Source organism: Hyperoodon ampullatus, assembly GCF_949752795.1.
Source record: "Hyperoodon ampullatus genome assembly, chromosome: 2".
NCBI lineage: Eukaryota > Metazoa > Chordata > Mammalia > Artiodactyla > Ziphiidae > Hyperoodon > Hyperoodon ampullatus.
The window spans coordinates 44,464,034-44,484,472 of NC_136915.1; the positions used below are offsets into that span (position 1 = coordinate 44,464,034).

Below are 20,439 nucleotides of genomic sequence, written 5' to 3' on the forward strand. Positions count from 1 at the left end.
CTTAAAGTCTGCCCCCATCTCAGCCTGTGTCGACACCCCCCTTGGTTGGAATGTCTCTATTACACCCTCCTCTCTTGCCTTACCCTGCAATGCCCCCCACCTTCTTCCCAGAGGCCTTTCTTACCCACTCTACCCAATACTGAACTCTTTCTTCTTAGCATTCTACTGCATTCACTCAGCACCACACATCTGAGCTCTTTATGGTTTTCTGAATCGTTTTCTATCCCCAGCTAAGCAGCATGTGCCATCAGGGCAGGGCTCTGCCAAAGGGGTCAGCCATCAACCACTGCAGACTCAGCTCAAGACTCAGAGAAAGAATGCCGGTGGATGTTCCTCAGCTCCTAAAAAGGATGCAGAGTCTAGCTCAGATCACATTCAGACTCCCAGTTGCCACAAATCAACCCTTGAGAGTAACAGAGTTATTAAGAATAAAGGTTACCAATTAAGGATCATTTACTATGTACCAGCCACTAGGCTAAGGATTATCTTGTATTATTCTCTCAACAACACCATGTGGTTGTTACTAAAATTATCTTTTTTTTTTTTTTTTTTTTTTTTTTTGTGGTATGCGGGCCTCTCACTGTTGTGGCCTCTCCCGTTGCGGAGCACAGGCTCCGGACGCGCAGGCCCAGCAGCCATGGCTCACGGGCCCAGCCGCTCCGCGGCATATGGGATCCTCCCAGACCGGGGCACGAACCCGCATCCCCTGCATCGGCAGGCGGACTCTCAACCACTGCGCCACCAGGGAGGCCCTAAAATTATCTTTATTTTAGAAAGAAGAAAGTGAAGTACAAGGAAATAATGGGACTTGAACAAGGTGACAGTGGCAGAAGTGGGTTTGGAGCACAGGATTGGCTCGCTTCAAAGGCTGCGCCCCCAACAATGTGTTGCATTGCTTCTTGAACATACAAATAATTGCAGGGATGTCAGCACACTGCCGCTGAGTCAAAAACTGAGATCAGCCTGGACCACAGAGCTGGATGAATGAGACGGAGAGCCTCTGAGGATGTTATTACATGCTAGAGCCAACTTGCATTACCATAAAGCCACCTCCTCCATGGAGCCCTTTCTGATGCTCTCAAGCTTAGAGGGAGCACTCCCTCTCTGAACTTCTCAAAACTTTCTGTACCTCTCTCAAGGCATCATTCGTATCTGTAGCATCGTCGCTATTTGTGTACATGCTATATCTCTCTTCCTACGTGAGCGCCCCCTTAGAGGTAGGGATGTTGTCTCACGAATCCCTGCAGAGCCTACCACAGTCAGGCACAAAATGGGTCCTTGAAAGCAACTGTGATTTTGCGCCTGTCTTTTCTTTTGCTTGTAAAGATCTTCCCCAACATTAACCTGAAATACTCTTACTCATTTGCCAACACCCAGTTCAAATGCCCCCTCTTTTGTGAAGCAGAAAATAACTTTTCTAGGTAGAGGTAGCAGCTCCTTTCCCTGTGTTCCCACAGCACTTTCTTCATCCCTTTATATCACTTATGTTGTATTGTAGCTGTTTATTTGCCCTATGATGACAGTGCCTGGCACCTAATAGGCATGTGACACATGTTTATTGAATGAATGTGCAAATTTCTCTTTCCCCCACACCAGTTTGGGTGGAGGGAAGGCAGTGGTGGCCCCAAAGTGTGGAGGCCCCTTGAATAGCCAATCAGGATTGCTGGTTAATTAATTTGCAAATTACAAAGGCGGACTATGCCTGCAATTCTGATTTGACCTCCCATAGTCTTTGTTGTGACTTTAAAAATCTGATTAAACCTCCCCAGCAGCTGGTTCCTACCGGCTTCGGGAAGATGAAAGTGTCAACATGTCTCTGCAGCCACACCAGGAAACTTGCTGCCTAGAAAAATCAATTCTGAATATTGTAAGAGCTAAGTACAGGATGTTGTATTCAGCAAGTGTTTCCATATTCCTGGAGCCACAGGGACCTGTCGCAGCCCTCATGTTCCTGTTCAGCCTCTGGCCTCTTCTGTGCTGCCCCTCAGTCTCTCTGGGTCCCCATTATGTTCTGGTGGTCAGATTTCAACTTTCTGAAGGTGGCATAAGGAGTTTTGGAATGAGCCCTTAGTAAGTCAGATCTCTCTCTGGACCTCAGCCTCCTCATGTCTAGAATGAGACTGAGATGTGATAAGCTCTAAGCTCACAGGCTTGTTGGCACCTAAGAAGATGACAGGCATTCTCAGCAGGTAGTCTTAGCCTAAGACAGAGACAGCACCTGTTTCAGGGAGTTAGCAGAGGGGGCTATCATTAGAGAAGAGGGAACCTGAGTTAGAGCCTTGAAAAATGGGGAGAATTTATATTAGATCATTTCCATGTTATTAATGGATGCTGTGGTAGTCAGAATAATGGTCCCCCAAAGATATCCATGTCTTAATCCCCAGAACTTATGAATATGTTACCTTGCATGGCAAAAGGGACTTTGAAAATGTGATTAAATTAAGGTTTTGAGATGGGAAGATTATCCTGGATCACTCAGAAGAGCCCAAGGTAATCATATGGGTCCTTATCAGAGAAAGGCAGGAAGGTCAGAGAGAGACAGAAGTTGACAGAATTTATACCGCTGGCTTTGAAGATGGAGGAAGCGTCCCTGAGCAAAGGCATGCAGGCAGCCTCTAGCAGCTGGAAAAGGCAAGTTAATGGATTCTCCCCTTGCCCGCAGAAGGAACACAAATCTGCCAACACCTTGATTTTTAACCCAGTGACATCCGTTTTGAACTTCTGACCTCCAGATCTATAAGATAATAAATACATGCTGTTTCAAGCCACTAAATTTATGGTAATGTGTCAGAGAGGCAATAGGAAACAAATGCAGATGCCCATTAAACAGTTGACCAATCATGTATAATAATCCATTATTATCTATTCTTAAATACACAAGGGAAAAGTCAATCTCTCTTGATGTCCCAGTTTGCTTCCCTTAACAGAACAAGAGAATTATGTTACTCATTTTACTTCACTTTTGGAGCTCAGAGGTAAATTCATTCTCACCAGTTCCTGGAGAGCAGAGAATGTGTCATATTCATATTAACTTCTCTAGCCCCATTGTCTGGCATAGTAAATATTTGTTAAATGACTGCTCAAGAGCCACAATCCTCCTTAGTCTGGGTTTCTGGTATGGCCTTTCCCCACATTCCTAAGCTCCATTACTTTTTTTTTTTTTTTTTGCGGTACGTGGGCCTCTCACTGTTGTGGCCTCTCCCGTTGCGGAGCACAGGCTCCGGATGCGCAGGTTCAACGGCCATGGCTCACGGGCCCAGTCGCTCCGCGGCATGTGGGATCTTCCCAGACTGGGGCACAAACCTGCATCGGCAGGCGGACTCTCAACCACTGCGCCACCAGGGAAGCCCTCCATTACATTTTATTATACTCTTATATTGTTGGTCCTAAGATATAGGTCTTTGACATTCCCAGATTTGATATTCACATTTTAATATTTATAAGTGATTCCAAAGCCATGTGGTAACCTAAATGTCATCGAGGCAGCTATGTGGGTGGTTAGCTAGTGAGTGAAAGAAACTAGCTGACTACCAACAGCCTATCTCACCCTAGTCTTATTGTTCTCAGCTCCTGGTTATGTAGGGAGTCACTCTCAACACTATGGAATTTAGGATTTCCACGAAACCCCCTAAGACTCCTATTTTTCCCAGATTTCATCATTCTGCCCAACCTCTCTTTGGAGCGAATGCTTACTTCTATTTCTTTAATTATAAAAACAGCTGTTGGAGGAGGGACCCTCCTTTCCCCCTCCATGAAGAAGACTGTCCATGGAGATCGAGGCTTCTACTGTAGACCTAGGTGGAATGTTTCAAGCCTTAAGCATTAGTAAGTCTGGGCCACATGGACTTTGACCCTGGGTGCATGTTGTAGGAGCTAGTGACAGCTAGCCACTCATGTCAGCCTGTGATTGGGTCTGTATGTCTATCTGACTTCAGAGTGAAGTATTAGCCAGCTCCAATTCCCTGAAGACTTGGGCCATGTGCTTCATCCTAGTTTTATCACTAAGAAGGCTGTCACATTACTCCCCATCCCTCTGACTCTTGTATCTATCTCTCATTTGGTTCCAGACTTAAGGGGGGAAGACAAGGAGTATCATTTCTTGATCTCCCTAGAACTTTAATAAAAACTACTATTTGTTTAGTGTTTACTCCATGCCAAAGACTACGCTGGTGCTTTATACACATTATCTTTTCAAAATCATCACCAAAGGGAATTCCCTGGCAGTCCAATGGTTAGGACTCCACGCTTTCACTGCCATGGACCTGGGTTCAATCCCTGGTCAGACACGGAGATCCCGCAAGCCTCACGGTGTGGCCAAAAAAAAAAAAAAAAATCATCACCAACACAACAAAACAAGTAGAATAATGGAGGTACATGCAAGCACCGTAGTGACTGAGGGTTTCAGAAGAGGGAGTTGCAGAGAGAGAAAGAGGATGGTGAATAGCAATACCAGGACAAGCCCAGGAGTGAGGACAGTGGCCTTTAAATCCTTCACAAAACACAGAGTTCTCAAACTCCCGATAGAAAAATGTTAGACCAGCCAGTCCATTCCCCAGTCTCTATACAAGTGACCCTGGACACATGAGACACTCCTATCTTTAAAGTCTTCTTGACAAGAAGGTCACCAAAAAAAGCCTCACTGGTGGGAGCGAGAAGGAGGACATTCTGTCCTTCCACAGTGGAGGCCCCTGCCACCACGTCCCCTGACAGAGACCAGGCCTGGAGTGAGCTGGTGTGGCGAAGGTCATCAGCCTTTTAAATTGTGAATAGAATTGAGCCTGACCCCAGCTGCATGTGGGGTATGAGACCTAAGTCACAGTTCAGCGATTCCTGAGCTCTGTGACTCAGTGCTTGAGTTTGAAACAAGTCTATTTTTTTTTTTCCTTCACGGCCCTTACCACAGATGAAATTAGATATTTTTCACCCATGTACTTAGTATCTATCTTTCCTGCTACAGCGTTAACTCCAGGAGAGCAGGAAGGGTGTTTCCCCACTGCTAGCACAATGCCTGGCACAGAGGGAGTACCAGATGAATGTCTATTGAATGAATAAAAGAATGAAGTTTACTGTTTGGCTCCGCACAAGTAACTTGACATCTCTGGGCTCAACCACCCATTTTTTAAGGAGATAACTACCTCCCTGGGTCAGAGGGAAGGTGGGAAGACACAAAGAATGATTTAAAGCACGTACAGGAAGAATTCACATGGTTGACAATATCCATAGTCCTTCTGATCTACTCAAAACTTCATGGTTCTCCTTGGGCTTTCCTTTCCATATCCTCCCTTGAACTTCACAACATCCCCTGAGGCAAGAAGAAGAAGGATTATTTTCTCCTTTTGATAGTTGGGGAAATAGGTCCCAATAGGTCCATGGAGGGGAGGGGTTATTCCAGATCACACAATGACTGAACTTCAGGGAGAGCCAGGACTGGAATGCAGGACTCCACAGTGGTGGGTCAGCTCAGTCATCCCACAGACCCCCGGATCCTTCCCTTGGCCAGCACCAGACCCAATATCCCCTGCAATGGGCCCCACATGGAGGTAGTGGAAGGCCCTCTCCCACTCTTCTCTTCCCACGTGTCTCCAGGAGTTGCTTGGCAACAAGCACCCAAGCAGTAAGTGGCCTCTAGTCAAGTGTGTTGCTGTGGAGTTACCAATTCTCCCTCCCTCCACACCTGTGCATGCTCTCATTCTCTATTAATGAGATTTGTCCCCTACCCTCACCTCCCCACTAAGATTCTCTTCTCTATTCCACAATAATTAACCTCTCTGGACACAGAGGAGACTCTCAGGGACCTATATGGCAAGGGACCCCGGGGAACAAGGCACTACCAATACCATCATTATCCCCCAGAGATGACAGAAACTCCTTTTGTGAATGGTCCTGCTCAGTGATGCTCATAACCTCCTCTTCTTCCCTCTCCAGCTTCCACCCTGACAATGACTTTTTTTGAAATCCCCTGGGAGAGATCAAATGAGCTTGAAAAATTTATCTGAACACTTCATACAGTGCTAGTGAATCCCTGGATGCTGTTCCAGCACTTCTGGAATCACAGGTGGGAAACCTTGTGAGGGAACCCAGTTACCATTTGCATGAAGATCAGGAGGAGAGAAAGGACAGAACCTAACATTTATTGTATTCCTACTATGTGCCAGGCACAATACTATGTTATCATGTAGCCCCTCCCTCAACAAACCTGTGAGACCTTCACAGTTGAGAATATTATCTATTCATAGAAGTAAATTGACTTACCAAAGCTCACACAACTTTAAAAAATCACAGAACTCTCAGAGAAGTAAATATGTATAAATAGATGTGTATAAGAAGATACGTGTTCCTCCCTCTCCCTATACAATTAATTAATCATCAAATTCTGTAAATTTTAATCTTAATTCTCTCTCCTCATTTCCATCACTTATGTCATTTTATCACTTTCTCAGTGTTATGTACCGAATGTCTGTAGCCTCCCAAAATTCATGTGTTGATGCCCTATCCCCCAGTGTGGTTATATTTGGAAATGGGGACTTGAAGGAAGTAATTGAGGTTAATTGAGGTCATAAGGGTGGGGCCCTGATCTGATAGGATTAGTGTTCTTGGAAGAAGAGACTCCAGAGAGCTAGCTCACTCCTCTCCAGTGTGAGCACCAAGGAAAGGAAGTGTGAGCACACAGCAAGAAGCCAGCCATATGCAATCCAATGGGAGAGCTCTCACCAGACATCAACACCTGCTGGCACCTTGATCTTGGACTTCCAGTCTCCAGAACTGTGAGAAAATTAATGTCTGTTGTTTAAGCCACCTAGTCTGTGCTATTTTATTATGGTAGCCTGAGCAGACTAATACATTTAGTTCAGGCCCTTATAACTTCCCCAAACCACTAGTTTCTTTGCCCCATATCCATCTACCCTCCCAAACTGAAGCCAGAAATCTTTCTAAAATGAAAATCTGACTTTGTTAAAACCCTTCTATGCTCCCCAATGCCCGTGGTAGTAGTCTCCAAATTCATACCCCTGTAAGAAAAACGTAGGCACAGCACTCACAGTATTTGTATATTTACTTAGATTACATATACATACATATTATACCTACTTCTGTACACAAACAATATTAAAATACATTAAAATGACAAATAATATTTAAATGTTTACATTTTAATGCATATATGAATACAGAAAATTTTTATTTTTTGCTACAGAAAAGCATGCATGCGCACGCACACACACACACACACAAAACCCTTTGCTAACTTTTTTTAGCAAAAGCAATGTGATTGACTATGTCAGATCTAATTAGATTGTCATTGATTTTACCTCAAAACATGGCTGACAATGAACTTGTGCTAGGTTTCAGGGAGATATCAGTCTAGCCATTTTCTGTGCTCACTTAGGCTTACTATGATTAATATAGTCTTCAATCAGAGGTTTCTTGGTAGGACTCTTTTAAATCCACATATCCATCATGGGGGTTCATTTAGTTAAAATGAGGTAGTACAATCAATAAATCCACTTAACTAAGCACAGGAAAACTGCAAAAGCTCACAATGGTCTGAAAATGAATAAAAGAGTGAGGGAGCCACTACTGCCAACCCCTTAAAGGGCAGAGTATCTCCTCCCACCTGAAGATTTTTTGAGTGTAGGATCTGTGAGCATCAAATGTGGAGATCAAATGAAGATATCCATGTCAATCCATATGGTAAATATTAGTAAACATTTATTTTATATACAAAGACAAGAATGAACTCTAGTAAGTTTCTTCAGTGCCCTAAGGAATAATCAGACATGTACCCTCTGGCCCATTTCAAAAACCTTCTATTTGTTGTCCAAGGTCTCCCTGACTCCCAAGCCACCACCTGAAAGCCTCTCCAGCAAATTTCTCTCTCAGCATCCCCTCCTTGCTCTTTCAAAGCCTTGTTCCATTTTCACTGTATTGCTCATCATGCCCCAAATATCCTTTGTTTTCAGCCCCCTCTGTGCACTGGCTGCAGGGAGGATGTCAGACTACATAAATGGAAGCACTGGGCACAGAACAGGTACTTAATAAATGCTTATTGATTCTCACCATGAGGTAGTTAAACTAGATCAGTGGTTCTTTAATTTTAGCCAACCTCAAAACCACCTGGAAGACTTATTATAACACAGATTGTTGGGCTGTACCCCAGAGTTTCTGATTCTTTGGGTCTGAGGAGGGACCTGAGATTATGCATTTCTAACAAATTCCCGGTGATGCTGACGTTGCTGATCTGGAGACTACACTTCTAGAACCAATGAACTAAATGGAATGCATAGCTTCTTGCATTTCTAATGGTTTGATTCCTCAATGCTTTTAATAGAGACTAAATAAACAAAATGAACTTTTATCTCTATATAAAGTAATACTTAACATGATCACAAATGAAAATATGGGCTCTATAAGACCCAATGTGCACAGTGTAGAGAAAAGAGCACATACTTTAGAATCAGAAGATTTGAGTTGGAATTCCATTTTGTAGCTGCATGGTCAACCTAAGGCAAATTAATTACTCTCTGAATATCTGTCCCATGGGGTTGATTGTGAGATAGTATTAACACATGGAAATAATTTGTAAAAAGAAAAGTACTGTATACAGACTATACTAATAACATATATGTACAATGTATTAATGTTGAGTGGACTGATAATAAATAATATATGTTTTGAATGCTTTAAATCACAAATTTCTAAAATTTCCAATCCCAGTGCTAATTAAGTATAGAAAAGTATATGATGTACATGTTGCTATATCATCTCAAATACATATAAATTTTATTAGTACCACTGGTAAATACCAATAATAGTAGCTGTGGTGGCCAATTTCCAAGATAGTCTCCAATGATCCCCACCTCCCAGGATTCATACCCTTGTTCAGTTTCCTCCTACATTGAATCAGTGACCAATAGAATACTCTAATAAGAGACACTGCCACTTCCTGTTTGGTTTCTTGGATCTCTCTCCCTAGGAGATGCCATGAAGACACTCTGTGGAGTGAAGCAGATCTGTGGAAAGATCCACGTGGAAAGGAATGAAGGCCTCCTGCTAAAGCCAGTGCCAGACATGTGAGTAAGCCACCTTGGAAGGTAATCCTCCAGGCCCACTCAAGCCTTCAGATGACTGTAACCTAAGCCAACATCTGGCAGCAACCTCATAAGAGACCACAAGCCAGAAACCAAGCCACTCCCAAATATTTGATCCACAGCAACTGTGTGTTAATGAATTATTATTGTTGTTTTAAGCCATCAAGTTTTGAAGTGATTACAGAGTGATAGATTATGGATACAGTAGCTAACATTTATTGTGCATTTATTATGTTCTGGGAACTATGCTAAGCACCCAACAACCCTATGACATAGATGCTATTATAATCCCCAAAGAGGAAAGTGTGGCCCAGAGAGGTTAAGTAATTTAGTCAAGGTTCCATGACTAGTTACTGACAGAACTGAAATCTGAACCTAGGTCTATAACTCCAAAGCCCAGATTCTTGGTTACTCATCCATATAAGCCAGGATAAAACCTTTTGGACAGTTAAGCAGCAGAAGCAACTGAGTTCCCAGAGGAGAGCAAAACTGTATAAAACCAACAAGGGATAGGCCAGGGGCCAGGTACACAATAGCACTGGTGCCTAATGTCATAAAACCCAGAAGTTCTAAACTGGCCCCACCGCCCAGCCTTTGTACCAGCAAACGAGTCAGCTCTTGGGACATTTCTGCCCAAGATGCCCAGGACTCACCCAAATCTGCAGCTTCACTCGCTTCTCGTGGCGGTAGACTGTCTTCACCTTAAAGTCAATACCCACGGTGCTGACGAAGGTTGGGGTGAAGGTGTCGTCAGCATAGCGGAAGAGGAAGGATGTTTTGCCAACACTGCTGTTGCCGATGATGAGCAGTTTGAACATGTAGTCAAAATTCTGGTCAGAAGCATCTTTGACTCCGGCTTTACCATCAGTCACTGAAGCCATCTGCAGGAGAGACCTGTGGTCACTCAGGAACACACCACCAGTGTCACCCTGGATCACCTAACTTTTAATGGTCACACCACCCTGCATACACTCACTCCATGCCCCAGCATCATTGAGGAAATACACACTACTCAGAGTCACCCCCTTACTGCACCTGCCCCAAATGTTGTCTCAGGATTGGGGTGGAGCCCAGCTCCTCCCATTCATTCCTTCAGCAAATATTTACTGAACACATTGTTCTGGGTCAAGCCCTGTGCTGGGCACAAGGAATACAAGTATGAATCAGACATGGTGTACGACCTCTGAGTGGCCACAGATTAGAATAAAAAACTCACAAACACAGAGTAACAAAGCAGTGGATAAGTGATAAGACAGAGGGAAGCCTTGGCTGAGGAAGCCCATAAGAAGTACCTAACCCAACCTGGAGGCATGGTGGGCAAGGAGAGGCTCCTGTAGGGGTAGCTCCTAAGCTGAGTTTGGGAAAAAAAAAAAAAAAAGGCCAAAACAGCAAGTCAAAGCAAGGGAAACAATCACAATGACATCATACCACCCTCCACTCTGCTGCTAGTCGTCTTTGTTTGTTTACAAAAGAAAATTTTTCCTTTGAAAGTATATATCCATTACAAGACATTAGAAAAAAACACAAGAATGTAAAACAGAAAATTTTAAATTACCAGACACGGCATCCACTCAGAAACTGCCACTGTTAACATTTGAAGTTTATTCCCTCCTTTATTTTTTCACGTACCAGAGTGCCATCTATTTTGAAATTATACCTTATTATTTAATTTAAAAGGTAATACATTGTAGTATACCTAGGCCTTAATATTACCAGCAAATATTTGTCAATTACTCATTATTTCCCATGAGAGATATGATGGTGACAATAACCATATAACAGTTCCCATTTATTGAGCGCTGTGATATTGTGATATAATAAAAGACATGTATCTGGTCTGGGTTCCTGGTTCCAGGCAGAGCTCCTGAAACCTTTGCAACCTCTGGAAGTGCAAGTGATAAGTGTCTTGTTGTGCGCTGATGAGATGCCTGGTGGCTGGGGCTCCAGGACAACCATAGTGTGGGGGCTGGTTGCCAGAGGCACCAACCACATGATTAGAGGGTTGGAACTTTCAGCACCACCCCCTAACCTCTGGGGAGGGGAGAAGGGCTGGAGATTAAGTTGATGACTAAAGGCCAATGACTTAATCTATCATGCCTACAGTAATGAAATCTTCGTAAAAAACCCTAACCAAAGCGGTGTGGAGATCTTCCAGGTTGGTGATCACGTTGATGTGCTAGGAGAGACCCTGGAAGCTCCAAAACACCCTTTCCCCCTACCCTGCCCTATGCATCTCTTCCATCTGGCTGTTCCTGAGTTGTATCCTTTACACTTTTACAATAAACAAGTAATTAGTATTAAGAAAAAAAGGGTAATACACACACTGAAAATAATTCAGACAAACTTTACTATTTGCAAGTATTACTTTATCACCATCTTCAATTTGCATTATTTTCTTAACTTTTAGCATAAAAAGTAGGTAATATGGAACCTAAAGGTTTACAGTGAAAAGTAAGTCTTGCTTCCACCCATGATGACCAGTCTCTCCCCAGAGGCAAACAGGTTAACGATTTATGTATCTTTCAAAGATAGTCTTTGCATATATAAGCACAGAGGTCTGTTCATACTTTATATATATATATATATATATATATATATATATATAAATGATAACACACAATACATTCTAGTCTATATCTTCCATGTATATTTTAATAGCTGAGATAATTAGTTTTGTATCCTGCTCCTTTTCACTTAACATTATATCATATACCGAGACTTTAAAAATTTTTCGTAAATATGATTTCAGTTGACTACACTTTATTCCAACCTATGGTTGTGTCATATGACCAATTCTTTAAAGTCATATATTTATTTTTCTGTTCTTAATTATAAAAATTAAGTTGCAGTAACCATTTCTTTACATATTTGTTCTCTTTCTTATTTATTTCCTTAGGAGAGATTCCTAGAAATGGAACCTCTGGTCAAAGAATAACTCTACTGAAACACAGATTTGATTCTTACCTCAATTTCCTTTATCTTATTTTATCCTCTAGATAGACCTGGGAGAGAAAACTGGAAGGACAAAGATTACTATCCCCATTGGATCAAGAAGGGAACTGAGGGCCAGAAATTATAAGGATTTGCCCAAGCTAACAACTAACAGCTGAGACTAGACCTAGTACCATGAAGTAATATGGGAGAGGTCAAAATTCCTGTTCTATTCTTCAGCTGAATTCTTGGGTGAGTAATATCAGCTCTCTAAGCCACAGCATTTTACCTTACAACAGAGAAAATACCACCTACTTCACTGAGCTATGGTACCAACAGAGTGAGCAGTTACCATATGTAAATAATATGGCATGGGGCTTCCCTGGTGGCGCAGTGGTTGAGAGTCCGCCTGCCGATGCAGGGGACACGGGTTCATGCCCTGGTCCGGGAGGATCCCACATGCCGCGGAGCGGCTGGGCCCGTGAGCCATAGCTGCTGGGCCTGCGCGTCCGGAGCCTGTGCTCTGCAACGGGAGAGGCCACAACAGTGAGAGGCCCGCGTACCGCAAAAAAAAAAAAAAAAAAAAAAAAAAAATAATATGGCATGGTTTCTTGATCTATGGGATGTACTCAATAAATATTAATTCACTGGCTTTTTAATTCACTTCTGCAGTCAAATCTTGTTCAAGCGCCCTCTCCCTGATCTGGGCTCCATAATTTGAGCCTGTTTTACAATTAACTGTCTGTCTCTCCTTCTGGATTCAGCTGAGTTTTATCCATCCTTATACCCTGTCAACAATGAACCTAGAGTAAATCCTTGGGCATCTTACTCCTTTCAGTAAACAATTTATTGAACATTTGGCACGTGCCAGACTATTGATGTAAATGTTGTATTATTGGTTTTCATTTTTCTGATGCAGCTGTTTGCACTCTTAGATTACTGGAATTAGAAGGGATTTTAGAGTGGCAGCTTTATCATAACAAAAAGCCTGGCTACTGGTCCCAGCTTTCCCAGTAAGTCAATGTATGAACATGGACAAGTCACCTAAACTCTGAGCTTCAATGTCCTCATGTATGATATGATCACATTACCTACTGCAGAAGGCTGCTGTGATTTTTAAATAAGAAAATGTAGGAAAAGAAGAAGTAAAACTGTCACTGTTTGCAGATGACATGACACTATACATAGATAATCCTAAAGATGTCACCAGAAAACTTCTAGAGCTAATCAATGAATTTGGTAAAGTTGCAGGATACAAAATTAATGCACAGAAATCTCTTGCATTCCTATACACTAACAATGAAAGATCAGAAAGAGAAATTAAGGAAACAATCCCACTCACCACTGCAACAAAAAAATAAAATACCTAGGAATAAACCTACCTAAGGAGGTAAAAGACCTGTACTCAGAAAACTATAAGACACTGATGAAAGAAATCAAAGATGACACAAACAGATGGAGAGATATACCATGTTCTTGGATTGGAAGAATCAATATTGTGAAAATGGCTGTACTACCCAAAACAATCTACAGATTCAATGCAATCCCTATCAAATTACCAATGGCATTTTTTACAGAAGTAGAACAAAAAATCTTATTTGTATGGAGACACAAAAGACCCCGAATAGCAAAAGCAACCTTGAGGGAAAAGAGCAGAGCTGGAGGAATCAGACTCCCTGACTTCAGACTATACCACAAAGCTACAATAATCAAGACAATATGGTACTAGCACAAAAACAGAAATATAGATCAATGGAACAACATAGAAAGCCCAGAGATAAACCCACGCACCTATGGTCAACTAATCTATGACAAAGGAGGCAAAGATATACAATGGAGAAAAGACAGTTTCTTCAATAAGTGGTGCTGGGAAAACTGGACAGCCATGTAAAAGAATGAAATTAGAACACTCCCTAATACCATACACAAAAATAAACTCAAAATGGATTAAACACCTAAATGTAAGACTGGATACTATAAAACTCTTAGAGGAAAGCATAGGAAGAACACTCTTTGACATAAATCACAGCAAGATCTTTTTTGACCCACCTCCTAGAGTAATGGAAACAAAAATAAACAAAAGGGACCTAATGAAACTTAAAAGCTTTTGCACAGCAAAGGAAACTATAAACAAGACAAAAAGACAACCCTCAGAATGGGAGAAAATATTTGCAAATGAATCATCGGACAAAGGATTAATCTCCAAAATATATAAAGAGCTCATGTAGCTCAATATTTAAAAAAACAAACAACCCAATCAAAAAATGGGCAGAAGACCTAAACAGACATTTCTCCACAGAAGACATACAGATGGCCTAGAGGCACATGAAAAGATGCTCAACATCACTAATTATTAGAGAAATGCAAATCAAAAGTATAATGAGGTATCACCTCACACCAGTTAGAATGGGCATCATCAGAAAATCTACAAACAACAAATGCTGGAGAGGGTGTGGAGAAAAGGGAGCCCTCTTGCACTGTTGGTGGGAATATAAATTGATAGAGCCACTATAGAGAACAGTATGGAGGTTCCTTAAAAAAACTAAAAATAGAATTACCATATGACCCAGCAATCCTACTACTGGGCATATACCCGGGGAAAACCATAATTCAAAAAGACACATGCACCCCAGTGTTCACTGCAGCACTATTTATAATAGCCAGGTCATGGGAGCAACCTAAATGCCCATCAACAGACGAATGGATAAAGAAGATGTGGTACATATATACAATGGAACATTACTCAGCCATAAAAAGGAATGAAATTGGGTCATTTGTAGAGACATGGATGAACCTAGAGACGGTCATAACAGAGTGAAGTAAGTCAGAAAGAGAAAAATAAATCTCGTATATTAACGCATATATGTGGAATCTAGAAAAATGTTACAGATGAACTGGTTTGCAAGGCAGAAATAGAGACACAGGTGTAGAGAATAAACGTATAGACACCAAGGGGGGAAAGCAGAGGAGGGGGTGGTATGAAGAATTGGGAGATGGGATTGACATATATACACTAATATGTATAAAATACATAACTAATAAGAACCTGCTGTATAAAAAATAAATTAATTAAAAAAAAAAGAAAATGTATATAAGGGTGCTTCATACCTACACTGTGTGGAGAAAACTACACCTGGCCTTGCGTAGAATCAGTTGGAAAAGTGCCTGCCTTTATTAGCTATGTCTGCCATAGGTGCAAGGCAAGAGTAAAAAATAGTTTCAGCTCCTGGTCTGATCCACTCCCCTTCATTTTCAGGTAAAAAAAATTGAGGCTCCACAAAGAGAAGTGATTTGTCACAGGTCATACAGCAAGTCGGTTGGAGCATCATTACTAGAACTTCTGTCATCTGATTACCCCCAGATTGGACTGGGATTAGGGAAAATAAAAACTACAACAATTTTAGGGTGAGTAGAAAAGCATCCCCAGCACCCTGAGATCTCTTTCCTAGCACTTGCCATACTGTACTGTCAACATTTGTTTATGTGCACACAGCATAGCTTTCCCAGAAGGTGGTATGAAAACAGGGAGAGCTGAGAGGTACAGTTGGAAGGCAGGTTCATGTGGACGCCCCCAAGGGGATCTTCTCAAGAGTGGGTCAGGGGCTACACAGACATTCGGAAGAGAAGTAAAAACCACCCCAGCAGGCAGCTGCCTGAGGCAGATCTGAGCAGAGGCAGCTGCCTGAGGCAGATCTGAGCAGACAGGTCAAGGCACAGGTGGTGTCTGCAGAACTGCATTTGTCAGATAAGCGTCAATCAGATCTTCTCTCTTTTTTTTGACAGTCACATAAATGACAGAGCTGGGTAGCTCACTGTCTTCATGACAAGCAATACAGATGAAGGCCCAGGGAAGTCATATCTGGTCCCAGGCTGGGGGAAAGAAGGAAATGGCTCCTCCAAGGGTCGGTGTGAAAAGCAAACAACACTTTGAGTCTGACAAGCATCTAAGGAAGAACCCGACTTCAGCCAGGAAAGAGGAGGGAAGAGGAGACAGCCTTAAAATCCAGCAAGAAGAGATCAACTGAATACATGTAGTGAAGAAGTAAATGGATGAACTTCTCTTTTGAAGAAAAGAGCACAAGACAAAGTCAGAGACACCTGAGCTGAGCCCTGGCTCTCTAAGCAATTATGTAACCTTAGGCAGATCACACCCTGGGCCTCAGTTTCCTTATCTATAAAATGAGTTAATAAAGTGACTTCCGGGCAAACTATTGGAAGAATTAAAACCAGTACGTGAGAGAGGCAGGAGCACAGCCAGAGCTCAATTAGTCATTCAGTCAACATTCATTGAGCACCTACTGTGTGCCAGGCCCTGTGCTGTACTCTGGGGAGATGATGAGAAACCATAGAAGTTCCAGCTTAGAGGAGAAACCTTCCTAAACATCCTCTATAGGTTGCTGGTGTCTCCCTTCATATTGTAATCCTTAAGAAACTGGAGATTTATTTCTTGGACTAGAGATCATTTTATATTTTTGTCTGTTTCCATACTGTTTCCTCTGATAGGAACATTCTTTCCTCTGTGGCTAGCTAAATCCTTCATGACCAGGAAGTCTTCCCTGACCCACCATCCTCCGGCAGAATGTATTTGCTAGGGCAAACACAGCACCAGGGCTTCCCAGTACCACAGATAGGGCTTTTCACGGACTTCCATTGTCTTCCTCCCTTTATAGGCTCAGAACAGGTGAGCAAACACACACACACACACACACACACACAACTCCTTTTACTATCCCCCACCCTTTTCCATCTGGATTCCAAGAAGCTGGGATGGATGGCCCTGTCCTTCTCCCACTCCCCTCCACACCTCTATTAGCTGCCACCTCCCTCCCTAAAATCTCTTCCCACACGTGGACTCCAGAACAGAGTCAGCCTGTGGATGAATTTCTCTGTCAACGATTCTCTTCTTGTCTCTGACCCCAGGTAGCAGTGTAACAGGGTCCAGTGCCTGCGCCCCCTCCTCAGCCTTCTGAGGAGCTAAGACACAGCTACCAGCTAGATGCCCTTGGACTCCACTCTGGGCCCCAATCATCTTCCCACTCCCACACCACAACCCACACCTGGCTTTCTCTGCACCATGACCCAGCCCATCTACCAGCCTAAACTCTGCAAGTTCCCCGACAGTTCCTCCACTCCCGGCTGCCAACCCCTTGCTCTATTCCAGTCCCTCTCCATGCGCCACCCCTAGCCAGAACTCAGGTGCCCACAGCCCATATCCAAGCCCTTGGCTCTCTCCCCCTTTCTCTGCAGCCTGGATAGACCCAGCCTTGCCTCCCACCTTCCCATTCTTCCAAGCTTCCCACCTCCAAGCCCCATCCCTCTCCCGCACTCAGGTTACCCCCCTTGCCTAGACCCACCTGGGCTCCGGCACCACACCACACTCACTTTACCTTCTCCCGGCCCAGCGCCCCTTCCCCTCATCATCTCACTCCTCTCCAGCTCGAAACGACCCCCGCCGCCCAGTCCCCTCCCCTTAGCTCTTCACTTCCACGCCTCCCTTCCCTCGTTCCTCTCAGTCCTCTCTCTTCAGCACCCCCTTCCCCGCCCCTCGGCTCACTGGTACCCTCTTCCCGCACTGTCCCTCTCAGCTTCCTCCTCTCCCCCCATCCCCCCGCGTTTCCCCCTCAAAGAGCCCTCACTGCGCTCCAATTGCCGCTCCCCCTTTTCCCCAGCCCCGGCGCCCTCTTTCTCGTTCCCCCAATCCCTCTGCCCCTGCTTTTGGAGCCCTCCTTGCGGCCCTCACAGCTCGGGTAGACCCTCCTCAGCGCCTCCTCCCCAGGCTACGCGCCCCTTCACTGCCGCGGTGCCCCTCCTTAGTGGCCTCGCCTGGCCCCTTCTCCTTGGTGTTCCCTCCGCTGCCCTGTGCTCCTTCTCAACGCCCACTCACTGTCCCCAGCGCCCTGCGCCGGGAATCGGTCTCAGATCCTCCCCGGGCGGGCTGCTGGGCCGCGCCCCTTACCTGGGACTCCGGGTGAGGACGAGCGGCTCGCTCCCTGGCAGCGCCGCGGAACCGCTGGACCTGGCGGCGGGCGGCAAAAGGCGCAGTGGGTTCGCGGAGCAGGGCGGTGCGGGGCGGGTCTGGTCCCCACCGCAGCGACTTCGGGCTGAGGCTTGGGCTGCAGCTGGGCTGGGCCACCACCGCGTCCAGGGCCCACCCATGCCCCGCCCAGGGGCGGAGTCCCTATTCGCCGGGCCCCCAGCTCTGGGCAGGTGTAGGAAATCCGAGGTATCTTGGGGGTCCGGAGCTCCCCAATATCTGGGTGACTATCGTGATTTATCTTAATTCTCCGCCTCGTTCCATACACTGAACTTACTAGGGTGATCAGAGAGCTTCGATGATAATGTAGGTGATGATGGATTTGTAGCTTTGCCATTTCTAAAGCACTTCCCTGTCGTTATACCGCTTCATCACAAAAGCCCGGGTAGAGAGGCAGAATCTGGACGGCTGTCTACAGGTGGAAACGAAGCCAGAAACCTGGGCATTGTTCTCTACCCTATGCACTCCTTCACACCCTACATCCCATCAGCCTGGTGATGACGCCTCCGTAACATATCCTATCCCTTCCCCTCGTCTCCGTCTCCACTGCTCTAGCCCTGGTTCAGGCCTCATCACTTCTTGCCTGAACTAATGAAACAGCCTCCTTAATGGGTCTCCCTGCCTCCACTCTCCAATCCATCCTCTATGTCGGCAGCCTGAGTGATTGTTCTAAATGTCACCATGTTACCACCAACCCTGAAGAAACAAACAGAAACAAAACATTTTCAATGGCTCCCCATTACCAGCAGTAGCCTGGACTGAGGAAATGTTCTTGCCTGGTCATTAGGAAGTCCCAGCTCTGTCAGAGAAGGCAGGTATAAGTGGTGATTAGCACCCCACACTCACACGCGGACCTGGACTTCAAGTCTTCCTGAGGTCACAGGAGCCAGCTGCCAGCTTTGGTTTAGAATCATCATCCCTCCCCATGCTCTTCCCCCTTCTCAAATCTTAGAGGTCTTGAAAAAGAATATATATATATATATATATATATATATATATATATATATATATATATATATATATCAGAATCACTTTGCTGTACACTTGAAACTAACACAACATTGTAAATTAACTATAATTCAATTTTTAAAAATCTTAGAGGCCTGAGTCATATACCAAAACAATTTTTCCCCACATTCCATTATGACCTGATCTACAATTTGTCTCTATGGCCCGAGGAACCACCCAGTAGACAGCCCCTCTGGTTGTCTGACTTCTTCCTCAGACTCATCCTTGAACTGTTCTGAGCTTCTCCACCCACTCTCTTTCACTCACCTCCCCACTGTCCTCGTCCTGGCAGCCGTTTCCACTGTGCCCTCTAGAATCCTGTTCTTTTGTCAACAAACTCTCCTACACCCTCTGCTTCTTCAGAGAGTACTCAGGTTACTTCTTTACCTTTGTTAAAGCTTGGCCCTCCTCCAGGACTCCTCCTGTAACCCTCTGCAGGAAGGCTTCTCACTTTCTCACTCCCCATACACCACAGGACCAGGAGGTGGTGTCGGCATTGCCACTTCCACCCTTGTACAAAAATTCCTTCTCCTTTGGTCTCCAGCCATACCACCTTCCACCCTTCCTCATCAAGGACATGATTGACCTCCAAGTGCTCCTATGCATTGAAGATTTCAGCCCCTGGCTCATGGTCATTCTCATTAGCCCTGTCTTGCCATTCTCCTGGTGCCTTCGGTAGCCATGTGGTTTCCTGATCCCTCAGTCCTTGGTCTCCTCTTCACATTACCTCCCATGGTCATACCTTGAACTTCTTAATCACACAGAACTAGTGCCTCTGTGATCTTAAAATCAAATATCCTGCACTGCCTGCTCCCTCACTCCCTTTCTCCCATAAGGCCTTAGTTTCCTCATCTCAAAATGGGTGTCATGATAATGATTATTCATTCTTCACAAGAATAATGAGATAACACATAAAATCACCCTTTTAGAGTTGAGAGGCAATATGAGAACAGATGGTATTGTGTTTACATCACCTCAGGTCTTCACATCACTTTCTCCTTTTTCCCTGAAAGACCATGTATTAAAGTGGACAGAGCACAGACTTGGAGCCAGACAGATATGGTTTTCAATCCTTGTTCTACACACTTACTTGCTGTGTGATCTTATGTAAATTACCCCATTTTTCTGACACATGCACCTCATCCTCATTTGTAGAAAGAGCAATAATGTTGTGAAGATCAAATAAGAAAATGAGAGAGCTACTGGAAAGCACCTGACAGGCACATAGTAAGCCAGGCACATAGTAAGCCCTCAATAAACAGGAAACACTGTGTTTATAACAGAACAAAAATTGCTATTTTCTTAACCACAACTGCCTTCCAAGAAAGATAGACCTTAATGTTCAGAGGTCCTTTTGTCCTACTTAGGACCTTGAGGAGT

The 20,439-nt window shown here is 44.1% G+C and overlaps 1 protein-coding gene across 1 annotated transcript in view; it reads right to left on the reverse strand.

Moving 5' to 3' along the window:
• RAB3B (RAB3B, member RAS oncogene family) overlaps window positions 1-18,388 on the reverse strand; it is a gene marked incomplete at both ends in the record, with an annotated part of 59,628 nt that extends 41,240 nt beyond the window's left edge. The window contains 2 exons of the mRNA XM_079696571.1: window positions 9,740-9,967; window positions 18,329-18,388. Of these exons, the coding sequence (XP_079552697.1) occupies window positions 9,740-9,967; window positions 18,329-18,388 (288 nt within the window). The remainder of the gene's footprint in view (window positions 1-9,739; window positions 9,968-18,328) is intronic.
• Between the last annotated feature and the right edge of the window lie 2,051 nt (window positions 18,389-20,439).